Below are 12,731 nucleotides of genomic sequence, written 5' to 3'. Positions count from 1 at the left end.
ACTGCCTGCATCTTTATTCTGATGGCTGTGATACAGCATTAACTTCTAATCACCTGTCTAAATACACGCACGTGCTCCACGTGGAGCACACACCACACCACAGCCAAATATTCAGAGCAGGTCACAGACAAGCAAGATGGTTCATGCTGCATCTGCAAAGAGCTGTCCCAACAGCAGCCCTTCTCGTATCAACCATAACTGGTTTGCAGGCCAAGGCAAGTCACTATACGCATCGGCCCAGGCCGTCCAACACCAATATACATTCACCAAACCTCAAGTCTTTTCCCAAAGCCTCCTAAGAACATTGAGTGATATTCCTCCGGTTCCCTCTTCCCCTTAGACTAGAGTAGTTTATAGGCCAAAGCAAGATTTCATATGGTCTAGTTGCTCTGAAACTCTGCAGTGATTTGGGAATGTCACGTACAACAACATACCATTTCTATCTCCAGCAGATGGCAGGAATATAGCCCTGCACAAACACACAATAATTTCAAATACAGCAGCAATGTCCTGCTAGAATAATAAAGAATAGAGATAAGTAAAGCACCAACACACCAGTTTTCCTTTGTTTGAAAACATATATTGCATATGTGATTTCTTTTTTTTTTTTTGGCATCATACAGACCAGACCATGCATTTGGCTTTTCTTTTACAAAAACAACAAAATACATTGATTTCTTGAAGACAATAGAAACAGGTCTTACCCCATAGAGCTCATGTCAGCTGGGGCATTTAAAACCATTGAAATCACAGTGAGGAGATGAGACCCTGCAGGTAAATTCAGCAACATGCTTTCCAGGGCAAGGGTCTCTTCCTTTGGTATTACTCGCTAAGCCTTACCCTGGCTTACACCTGCCAGTCTATCTCCTGAACGTCACATCAGTCTTCACAAACGAGCAACAGACAGGATGATCCCAGCCTGCTCTCCGCTTCTCCCTTTCAATCTTCCTAAGATTTTCTGACTGCAAGAAGCAAGTTAGCTGCTACAGAAAAATTTTATCTATGTACTCCCCATGCGAAAAATAACCCCAAACCAGACCTTTAACCTGAGAGATGCAGACTTCAACCCACTTGACAGATGGAGGGACTATTGCTTCATTACTAATTTAAAGACTCTTCTGCAACTTCAGCATGCCCAAATCTCTTGCCACTGCTTATCCTTGTGATTCAATTGTCTGCCCGCCTCTCTCCGGTATGCTAGCATTTTGTGGAAAGATTTCCCTTACAACTCTGACCCAAGAATTCTGACAATCAAAGTCTCTTTCTAGCAGCAGGCCATCTTCTGTCTTTCCAGAACTGGTAGAATAGCTCACCGATACTGCATATTACTATTAAATCAGCAGCTACACTGATGATTTTATCTGTGAAACCACAGATTAGATTTTATACATTTTTCTTAAGGCATTTATTTAGCAACAACCAACAAAAATTCAATGGAAAAAATAATATACCCTCCACATTGCTTCTCTTTATTCATGGTTCAGACAGGGATGATTAGTTTCAAGACCAATTCAGCGGAAACAAGGCAAAGCCTCTAGTAAATGTTTTTGATTTAAAACCACCCCAACCCCCACCCCCTTTATCCAAAAGTCCCATCTTAAAACGTGGAATAGATGAGTGTGTTTGAAAGTTCATGGTGCAAAATAGAGGAGGGTGGCAAAACCTCCTCAGATAGTCAAAAAAACAGCTATCCCACTCTATACATGAACACAGTCATCTCCCTTCCCCTCTTCTTCTCTGCTTCCATCCACTCTGCAAAAAAATCAATATATAAAGAACATTATCAGCAGCTTTACGGTAGGCAATGATCCTTTTTGACATCAGTCTGTGATAAGATCGTTGATTCTCTCTTTAAATTACATCATAGCTGTGTAAAATACGCAGTGAAATCCAAAACGTGAACTCTTCACATCCGCTGTCGATACCTCAGCAAGATCCAGACCGCTGCCGCAGCAAGCGCCAGGCCTGGCACAAGAAAGGCTGCTAGAGGAAGCCCACCTGATTCTCCATCGTCTCGATGACCCACAGGGCCATTTTGTGGCTGCAGCTACAAGGGAAAAAAAAAGTATTTGTGTCAGAGCCCACTACAGGAGAGCCCCCCAGTTCTATGTCAGGACCAGGTGGTTCTGTAAGGATGTGCAAGATGGTTTCCCCAGGCGTACACTCCACACATGGGAGGGTTAGAATGGCTTTGAATGGACTGAGCTTTACTGCAGGGTACCTAGTCACTACCAGGCACCCTCACGTTTCTCTGACACATTGTGAACTAGGACTCTAACAGCTGGAACAGGGTATGTCTCATACAGCAGAAGCAGTGACACACACATACCCAGGGCATCCCTTGGTGCACTTCCCACCACACCATTTCCTAGTGTCTTTACCAGGAAAAGGGTGTCACTAATTCTCTCCGTTTTTCTTACCTGCCCTGTACACTGGTCCAGAAGATTTACTCCTTTACTAAGGGAGTAAAATAGGGGCCTCAACACACCTCTCCCACCAGCATGCCACAGGCTGATCAGTATTTCCTTTGTCGACTTCAGTGCTAGCCAGGGATGTTCAAGTTACAACAGTGGGTTAAGGATTCCTCTCTTTCTATATCCAAAATGTCACCAGTATATTCAAACCATAGCAGCCCACATTTGTTCCTTTGTGGCGGGCTGCACGCACACCTCAACACTAACATGAGTGATGACCTCTGAAACAACAGGGGACTTTTGTCTCCGGTAAGATTTTGGCCTCCGAAACAAAACTGGAGAACTTGAGATTCCGTCTTCACAGACAAACCTTTGCCTCTCAGAAAGGAGATCCGTGAGAAAACACACCGAAGTCCAGCAAAACAAACACTTCTCCAAACTCACCTCTTCACTGATACTGTTACAAACAAGTAATGCATGGATGACTACAGCTGTGGTGGACTAGAGAAGGCCATAGTTCTAACAAAATCCTTCTACCTCATGAAATAGAGAGCTATCCATCATAGAAACCAGTCTAAACTGAGCGAGAAGTAACCCTAAGGAACAGGTTAAACATACCCTGCGCTGAATTTTCAGAGACACGTCATAGCCTGCATTCCTGAACAGTTCCACCGCATCCTTGTGCCGCAAATCCTTCAAGTCTCTGCCATTGACCTAGCAAAAAAGGAAAAGGAGAACAAGTTGCTGAAGGGCAAAAAGCAAATTTTTAATGATGCAGGCTAACACAGGAAGGACAGGAGATAAAAATCTTCCTCTTTCACAAAATTCTGCATTTGGAGCATGATAATATAATCAGCAAGATCCATATTCATCCATTCATATTACAGATGTATTTTTATATGTTGAGAGGTAACATGAGGAACTCCAAGCCAAAACACAGAGGTACTAAAAAAAAAAAATACCTAGAAGCAAAATCAGAATATAAGATGACAGTTGTGTCAATAGCAGCTTCTTATGCTGTTGCTTTACTGGAAACAAATCAAAGGTGTAATTCTGACAGCTAATGAAAGTCAAAGAGCAGCTACAGCAAAATTATTATAAGTCTCTTTCCCACATTGTTCCCTCTACTGGTCTACCTTTGAAACCCTTCTGTTTGAAAGACTGTTGTAAACATACATTTAAAAGCATATTGATATAACAAAAAACAAACAAACAAAAGACTTACATACATATTGGCATCCGCTTGAATGTGTTAGCGTTTTTCTTAATTTAAAATAATATCTCATGGCAGAAGGTTTTATAACCTACTTTATTTCATTCACTAACTGATGATATTCAACCTGATTTCTCTTTTTCATCCCTGTTACCCCTAATTGTATCCTCTGGGATCACATCCAGTGCCTCCTTTCTCTTGATATTTAGACTCCTCAAACACAAGCACATAAACATTAAACTGTCAAGAAAAGATAGGACAATACTCTCCATTTATCTTCATATAATTTTCTGGATCAATAATAGGCTCCAACTAGTGCAAAGCACTCTATAGAGGCTAAAAAGATTATATGTGGAACATAATAAGCAAGTACAAAATAAAATTAAGGAGTATTGAAAGATCACGTATCACACTAGGAGAGGCTACTTCTTCACTCATCACTTTGTAAAGCATATTGTCTCGTATGATTGCCAACTGTCTGAAGAACCAGCGGGACTGAACCTCAGTCACTTGAAAACATTTTTCTAAAAGGAGAAGCCACCTGTATTATTCCTGATGAGCTGAAATGAAGTCTTATGGCCAGGAAGTCTTATAGCCTAAAAATCCCCCTAAGCGAAAGGATCAATAATCACAGATTACCTGTCAAAAAATGGAAACTTAGAGGTGGAAGACCTTTATTTACACACGTGTAAATGACGATTCATTGTGAGCAAGAGAAGGTCTGATGGATTCTAAAACCTTAGTGAGGCAAGTCACAGAGGAAATACAAACACAGTACCATGGAGTGCTTCTGAGGCAAATCAAGAAAGCAGAAGAGATGAGTCCATGTGTAGAGGCACTCATCTCCCTAGTGCTCAAAGCTCTCCCCAGACCCCCCAGATAGCTCCTCCATGGAGTTTGCGCAGCATCATCTAATTGCATTCACCACATCCTTCCTCTCTGTGCACTGCGATGGCAAACTTGCATCTCATATCACATTACTGATCATAGCATTTCAGGAACACACGGGGCGACAGAAGAAAGGGCTTACCGCTAAAATTTTATCTCCTTCTTGTAATCGGCCATCAAGGTAAGCTGCCCCATCCTTTTTGATCCGGCTGACATAGATGCTGCTGTCATTGGAAATGTACTGCTGATCTGTCCCACCAACAATGTTGAAGCCCAGCCCTAAGGTAAGCCAAACAGAAAGCTGATGAGGAAAAGCTCAAAGCTTCAGACATTCTTGCTGTTGTTGGGGACTGTACCCTACCATGTCATCCTGTTTTCTCCACCATACTAAAACTCACAACACACAAATCTGCATCATACTTTCCAACCATCACTGTCTAGAGAAGTTATTCTCACGAAACTGGTCTTGAAAGCAGAGGAGAGACCCCGAATGCCTGAGGGCCCAGATGCTTCATTCCATAAAGCATCCATGAGCTGTTCTCAGGTGGGTGTTGGGGAATACTGAGGGACATGCCATTGTTTCTGAGATGCCAATTCAGCCCTCAGCAGGAATATGCCTCTTCGGCACAGGATGAAAGAGAAAGAAAGCATTCTGCATTTCACAGGAGGCTATACTAAATCATTACCTTTGAGCAACAAGAAATCATGCTTGACTAGCATTTCATGAGCTGAGAAACAGAGTTAGGAAAGGCAAGGAGCTTTAGACCCTGTCTACAGATGAGGAAACAGGCAAGAGGAGCCGTGCTACTGGCTCGTGGGCACCTAGAGCTCAGAATGCTCCCCTTCCACATCTAAGGAGTTGGAACTGGCATCCTTGGCCTCCAAGAATAAGATTAGCTGAGATGCAGCTACTTTAAATTGTATGTAATCACTTTGTTCTGTTTTGGGAATTCAAAACACAACAGGAAATAGAGACAAAGTTCTGGGATTTAAAACAAAACAAAAAGGAATACATATACATTAAACAGAACATTTTTTATTATGTTTTGTATTGTTCTTCAAAGTAAGCCTCGATTACAGATCTCTAGCTGGAACTAGCTGCTGGATTAAAGTGCAGTTAAAGATTAAGACTTCTTGTTTCACTGAAATCCATAAGAACAAATTGAACTCAAAATCTGGAAAACCACAGGTTATAAGAGCCAATTTCCCATTGCACATGCAGCTAAGTTTCTCTGTAAATAATAATGCACGACAAAGGATGGGAAATATTCGCTAACAAGAGGCTTGCAACGAAAAAAGAAAGAAAAGTCAAGAAAAAAAAAAACAACAGAAATATAGAACCAAAGTAAATGGACGGAAAAAAAAAACACAACACTTCTTTTTCTGACATAAACCAGTCATCCAAAACCTATTGTCAAGAACAGCTGAAGGCAAATTCTCCCCATGTTCAGCCAGGCTGATTTATTTATTTTCTCTTTCTTTCTTACTTTCTCTCAAAGTTGGGACTAGAAACTTTGAGAGGGAGAGTTGCAAATGAAAGTAAAACCACCTTCTGCCTGTTGGGAAGCAGCATTTTAAATCAGTCATAGCAGATCAAAGGACATACAAGATGAGTCACGCTATTTTAGGTGTGCATCCACAGCTGGGAAGTAAAGAAATATTAACAGCAATCTTGCCGCACCTTTTTTTTTCCCCCCCTTTTCTTTCTGGCAGCTTCAGACAAACGAGAGGAAAATGGAAGCAGCAGCAGACTGAAGAAACACTGACATTTCATCCAGATTAATACCTATTTCAAGAAGGGACAGTTATGCACAATAACACACCCTTCAATGGGAATTAACAAATAAAAAAGCCCCACAAAACTAAAAATTATTTGCCATAAAGCCAATAACCTGGGAACGGGGAATCAATACTACAGAAAGTATAGGGTTTAATCAACATTTATTAAAAAGCCATAAAGAAGGAATAAGAGTTCCAGAGTACTTTGATTCTCTCTCACATACATAAAAATCCCTATATATATACATATAGATAGATATATAGTAGTTTTCACCCACGATTTGAAAAATAATCAAAAGTCACAGCTTTCAACAGCAGAGGCAACATGAGATAGGAGCAGATCTTTGTGACACAAAAAGGCAGCAATTCGTGCTAGACCAAGTTAAGTATTCACAGGGCTTTTTCACTGTGTCATTCCTTTCCAGCACTTAAACTTCCACTCTGGCTAAAAATATCTTCCTATCATTCCTTGAGCTCTCTGCTATTCTCCCCTTCCAGCTCACGAGGCCATAGAAAGAGACACAGCACAACCGGGAGAAAAGGAGCAAGGGGAAGAAGAGAGCGCACATGGCACTAAATGGCTTGTCTACAAGGGACCAGAAGTGGAATGGCAGAGCTTTAAAAGCAGGCTCCGGGCTAAACTCCTGGCCCTCCCTGAGGCTGCAGACCTCCCTATGCCTCATTTACACTGCTGAAACTTAAAAAGTCCCTCAAAAAGACATTAAAAACCATCATGATTGGCAGGATTAGGAAAAGAGATTGAATAATACTGCAAATCGAAGTGAAGAAGTTATTTACTTTTCCATAAAACCAGATTTTTCTGACACTTTTCAGCCCAGTACTTCATCAGGAAATTTGAAAGAGAGACATACGCACAGTTTTGCCACTGTAAATTCATTCACCTCCTCAGCAAACTTTTGCTAGAGATGTTTAGCATCAGACCTATTTTTAAAAGTTGCAGTCAAAACTCCGATTAGAGAGATTACAGGATTATACTCTGCTTTACAGATAACACCATTTTGTTCCTTCCACAGAAATGAATAATGATTCACATGGTAAATACATTAAGGTCATAGGGGGCTTTGGGACCTTCAAATCAAGTGACATAGTTAGAAACTTAACTCTGAAAACACACAGCCCATCTTAATGACGGGACAAACCCTGCTTGTGGTAATCAGATGTGAATTACCGTGTCCACTCCACCTTCAAGACTTCTCAACTCTACCCTTCAACATCCCCTTCCACCTCCCGCAGGATTTTAGCTTCTGTATGGAAACAGCTTTCCCATCAGAGCCAGCTTCATTTAGCAAATAGTTTTCCCTGACAAGCGTGGCTTCATTAGCTTGAGCTTGTGACCGTGCAGGTAGGGCTACGCAGCTTCCAGAGCAGTGGCTGCTCCGGTGAGCCGGGGAGGCAGAGGGCTGCCCGCTGGGCTGACCCTTTGGGTTGCAATCACTGGCCTGGAGGGGCCAGGGCCAACCCCAGCCCCGCAGGACAACTACCTTCACCCTGGAGAAAGGAAAGTGGCACTTACACCAACCATGTGGGTGCTGCGGGTCCTTGGTGGGCCCACGGAGCCAAGGCCAGCCAGCAGCCACACCCAGCAGTTGTGCAGACAGAAGGGCTGCCACGTTTTCTTTCACGCTCGTTTTAATTAAAGAGAAGGCCTTGCGCACCAAAGTACAGCTCTCGTTCCAAAACCTCCCTGAAACCTGTGGTTCTTTGGAGCCAGGATTTTGCTCCAGAGCCCTATGTTTGGTGCTAACGTGCCACGCTTCTGGAAGTGTGAGTTGAATGGGATCGTAAATCCTGTAAAAATATGAGGGCGGCTGGGCATCCGCAGGCTTCCATGATGACACATGCTGCTGCTGTGACAGGAAAAGCAAAGCCAAAAATGTGTCCCACCAACTGCCCCGCTCCCTCTCCCTTCCAGCCTGGGCTCCTCTCCCTCACTACCACGAAGCCCTCTCTAACCCTACCCCGAACAGTTAACACGAAGCTGACAGTACAGGGCACAGTCGTGTTTTTTCAAAACGCCCCCTTAATTTTGGGGTATCCAACCCGGCTGAGTGCTGGGCACCTGCCGCCTCACTTGAAAGCAACGGGAGCTGCAGCGGCGACGGCAGCTCCCGGGGAAAACCAGATGCGAGTTGTTCCACCTGAAACACGGACCGTGACCCCGCTCCCTCTCTCCCACGCAGGTCACAGGCTTCCCCCCGCAGCAGCGCACCCGCCACCGGGCGTTTCCACGGGCCCACCGCGGCTGGAGAGGCCGCTGCGGCCACAGCCCGGCAGCGGCCACCGTCCTTAGCGCCGGGACCCTGCCGCTGCCGCCCCACGGCCGGTAAGACCCCCCCCACCCCCGGCCAGCCCCCGCCACCGCTCCGGCCTCCCCGCCCCGCCGGGGGCCGCGCAGGCCTCGGGGCGGCTGCCCCGGCGCGGGAGGCGCCGAGGGCCCGGCGAGGGGCGGCCGCCCCCGCCTTACCTGAGGGTCTGCGGGTGAGGCTGATGACCTCCTCGGAAAAGCCACCGCCGCCCGCCACGCTGCCGTTCATGCTGCGGCCTGAAGGTGAAGTCGGCTCTCGGGGCAGCCGCTTTCGTTTCCTCGGCCGCCGCCGGAGGGCCGCGCCGCGGAGCGCTGGGAGTTGTAGTCCGCGGCCGGCCGGGGACGGGGCTCCGCTGCCAGCGGGCCTGCGGGCGGCGGGCGAGGCCGCGCCCGGGGAGGAGCGCCGAGGCCCAGCACCGGCCTCTGCCCGCGGGGCCTGGCCCTCGCAGCCGGTGGTACCGGTTCGCGTCCGGAGAGCGGCGCGTCCTTCGGGCTGCGGGCACCGGACTCAGCCCGCGGGACGGGGCCGCTCCCTCTAGTCCCCTAACGCCGCCTGCGATGCATCCTCCTGCCCACGGGCACCTTCCCTGCCCCCGCGGAGCATCCTTGCCCTGGCCCTGCGTTACTCCTCAGCCTGCAGGTGGGTTTCTCATGAAGGTTAAAGCGCAGGTGATATTTTTCTAGGGTGGACGTAGCAGAGAAATATGCAGATATGTGACCCGCTGCCAGCCCTTTTAACTGGCCACACAGCAAGCTGAAAATCAGATCAGACAGCGATGGGCAGAAGCAAAAGCCAGATGCAGGCAGGTGTCAGAGAGCATCCATGCCAGCTGCTGGTTATGCTACGATGAATACAGTACCACTGCCTTAGACTCAGAACCACAAATAGCACATGGAACCGCCATGCCGACCACCACTGGGAACAATAAATACTTAACTACGTCCTGCAGAAGGTGTTCAGTTTGAGGATTTGGGAAATTTCCTCAAAACTCTGCAGAACAGATAATTACCTCGCAGTAAAAAGCAAAGGAGTTCAACTTTCTAAGAGAGGGGCCACTTGAACCCGGGACTCCTGTACCTCAGGGAGTTCTCGAACCAATACATTATCGGGAAAAAGTAGCAAGGGAAAATTTATCCCTATTTGTTTCCTCATTAAACTTTATCCTTGTGCTACAGGTGTCACAATACAGACAATGACAACAGGGAACAATGAACATGGCCTGGTGCAATTTAATCACCTAACTGCTTGGCACTGTTGGGACATGCATGTCAACGTACTGCAGGAACCTTTCTGATGAAAACAAGGACCAGGTGCTCTGGTCTTCAGCGTTACACTACCAATGTGTTTGTTTGGCATTGCAGTACAGGTAACAAATATTTTTGACTGCATTCATTCCAGGATTATCTGCACTTTTGGATTCCTGACGTCAATAGGAAGAAGCAGCCTGCATGCTGGATCTCTGGATTAGAGGAAGAGTGTGCCACATGCCTTAATGCTACAACAGTAATGCTTAGTCCTCAACTGAGTGTTAGAACACCTGCCTCACAGGTGGGAGACAGGCATTCAAGGCCCAATTACACCTGCAATGACAAGCAAAACCATGAGTTGTCTGTCACAGGGGGACTTCTTAAACCATTAAGCCCAGCGGTCATACCTGTTTCAGTCCAGTTTTCCAGTTATGTTGTCCTCGATATCTATACTTAATTTTTGCCAATGGTTAAGAACACTGGAAAGCAAAACTTGTACAATGGCCATCAACTATTTTTTCCTCCAAATTCAGGCTTTACTAATACCATACTTGGCACACCCCTTGAAGATACATACTGTTCCTTAGCACCAGTTTTAATGTATTTTAGAGTTTACAGTCTTGGCTTAAGACAAAAACAATTTTATCTTGATCTAACTGCAATATTGAGAGGTTTTTTTTAAATCGTGTTTAGCCAGGAAGATGTGTCAAACAAGAAACATGGGTAAATCATTTTTACTTACTCCTAGGCAGCTCCAGGCTTCACCCACCACATATTAACAGCTACCTAAGACAACATACCTTGCTGCTCTGGCACAAACCTTTTCATGGGTCTTCACAGTCAGACACTTCCCTCCAGCACCATTTCACATACTGGACTGACCAAGATCTCTTGGGGGATGGTACAGCAGCATTTGCAGGCTGCCTCTTCCATGTTCAACTGACTTATACATTAGCCAAGTTCTCACATCCATTTAAAATGTTGAAAAAGACAATTAAAACTAGGAGGGGAAAAAAAAAAGCGGGGGGAGGGGGGGGAGGCAGGGAACCAGAAAGATTAGTACTGAATTTAGACTTGCGCCTTCATACCACAACAGGAATAGTGGGACATTTCTAACAAACCACCAGAAACATCAAGTTATTCATCACTATAGTGAAATCAGAAACAACACTATCGTCAAGGACAAAACCTCAGCAAGGGGAGTCAGACACTTTACAAAACATAGACTAGGTTTGTTGGAATACATGTTTTTCTGGCTCATATGGCCTAAGCAGAAATAGAAGAAAAGCATACAGAAATACTCCTGTCCAAAGCTTGCTGAAAAGCCTCCTACCAATTAACAGTCATGGTGTTTCAGATCAATCTTTAAGCACAGAGAAAAATGGAAATGACAGCAGTTTATTGCTCTGTCTCTTCCAAAACTGCATTTGCAAGTAATCTTTCTAGCCTAAATTGTGCTTTCTGTCTCTTCAGTATGCATGCCTGTAAATAAGAACACTGACTGTTAAGTGTCTCTCCAGTCTCAACGTAGATCTATACTCAGCCACTTATGGTATACTATACATCAGCAACAGCAGGCCATCAAGGTGGCGCCCTGAGACTTGTGCCACTGATGTTGATGTATTTAAAAAGCAAAATAGAAAAGTCTGACAGTACTTACAAACTAGGCATAGCTAGCTGGAAGGTGCTGGGTGTAGCGCTTGTGTTACTTTTATCTCCCATTTTTCACCTAATCCACACCCCCCTTGCTTGTCACATATCCCTTGCTTCTCACACCTGAATTAAGACTGTTATTTCTCTGAGGAAAAAAAATGTATCACCCACATCCCCCTCAAAAAAAAACAGGTCTCTGGTTGTCAGGAATAAATTTGGGGTGTTAGTCAAGGGGCAGTTATCTCATCTTTTGACATAAATGCAGGATTAATTTTTCTTCATCTAATCAAGACTATCCATGTTGCATCAAGATAACAAGTGTAGCCTGCTGAACAAACAACCTGTTACCTCATTTCCCCAGAGAAATATAGATAACAATTTAAGGACCCATTTGCTTTAGACAAAAAGCCCTGAAGAACTGTGAATCACATCCTTTGTATTTCACATCCAATCCTAATGTAACCAGCCCTTTTTGGATGCAGAACACAATCTTTTTTTTTTTTAAAAAGGGTACAGGAACATGTGTATTCTAAAACCATAAATGTCATACTTGGGAGGCTACAAGAGTTTACCATCATCATTTGTGGAATCACCAACATTTTTCTTCTGAAATGTTGCAAGTATTAGGGTACTTACCCTGCCTTCACAGAATGTTTGCTAAAAATACGGTCTTGGCTTTCCAAACACAAATAATTCTTTTGGTAGCAGACCAGAACATTAGAGCCCTCATCCAGAAACACTAGTCCTTTAAAATAAAGTTTTAACTGTAAATCTGGACTACAGACTCCTTGTTATGCTGATCTGGTTGAAAGATCTAGTCACTGGTATAACAATAAAAAATAAACCACTTATTGAACGGTGTTTCCGCATCCCTCGTGCTTTTCCGTAAGTTCGACACATTTTATTTCCTGTTAAAAATGAAAGATACAATGCTTCTGTGTGGCACTCCATAGAGCTGCAAGGACACATTCAGTAATAGCTTAAGAAGCAACGACATAGTAAACCAAGAGAAAGCCTCCAAGATAGCTAGATAAAACATCTATCACATATTGCAGGAATTTGGGGGGGGGAAGACTCACAGAATAGTTCCAAATATTTTAGAGATCCAGTTAACTTGTGCAACCTCATATACAGCTCTTCTTAGCAACAATAAAATACATAGCACTTCTCTAGAAGAACCCAACAGTCAAGGCACTGGAAATTTTCCAGA

At 44.5% G+C, this 12,731-nt stretch overlaps 1 protein-coding gene and 1 long non-coding RNA gene across 2 annotated transcripts; one reads left to right on the top strand and one right to left on the bottom strand.

Annotated features, from left to right (window-relative positions):
* Positions 1–558: 558 nt before the first annotated feature.
* Positions 559–9,218, bottom strand: SYNJ2BP (synaptojanin 2 binding protein). Its single transcript, XM_074584820.1, has 4 exons — positions 8,780–9,218; positions 4,658–4,794; positions 3,033–3,128; positions 559–2,047 (listed from the first exon to the last, which is right to left on the bottom strand). The coding sequence occupies exons 1-4, from the start codon at positions 8,847–8,849 to the stop codon at positions 1,907–1,909; spliced, it is 444 nt and encodes a 147-aa protein (XP_074440921.1). The 5' UTR covers positions 8,850–9,218; the 3' UTR covers positions 559–1,906.
* On the top strand, positions 8,988–12,382 carry LOC141742463 (uncharacterized). Its single transcript, XR_012586718.1, has 3 exons — positions 8,988–9,260; positions 9,797–9,931; positions 10,020–12,382. It is a non-coding gene; the product is annotated as an uncharacterized LOC141742463 (long non-coding RNA).
* Positions 12,383–12,731: the final 349 nt, after the last annotated feature.

The sequence above is a fragment of the Larus michahellis genome, chromosome 4, assembly GCF_964199755.1.
Source record: "Larus michahellis chromosome 4, bLarMic1.1, whole genome shotgun sequence".
In the NCBI taxonomy this organism is placed as follows: Eukaryota; Metazoa; Chordata; class Aves; order Charadriiformes; family Laridae; genus Larus; species Larus michahellis.
The sequence above is the reverse complement of the archived record's forward strand: the minus strand, read 5'-3'. Positions and strand labels throughout refer to the sequence as shown.

Coding starts and splice junctions, on each gene's coding strand:
- SYNJ2BP (XM_074584820.1), bottom strand. CDS start 8,849: ATGAACGGCAGCGTGGCGGGCGGCGGTGGCTTTTCCGAGGAGGTCATC. Junction 4,795..8,779: donor CCTCACCCGCAGACCCTCAG/GTAAGGCGGGGG, acceptor GGCTTACCTTAG/GGCTGGGCTTCAACATTGTT. Junction 3,129..4,657: donor AAGGAGATAAAATTTTAGCG/GTAAGCCCTTTC, acceptor CTTTTTTGCTAG/GTCAATGGCAGAGACTTGAA.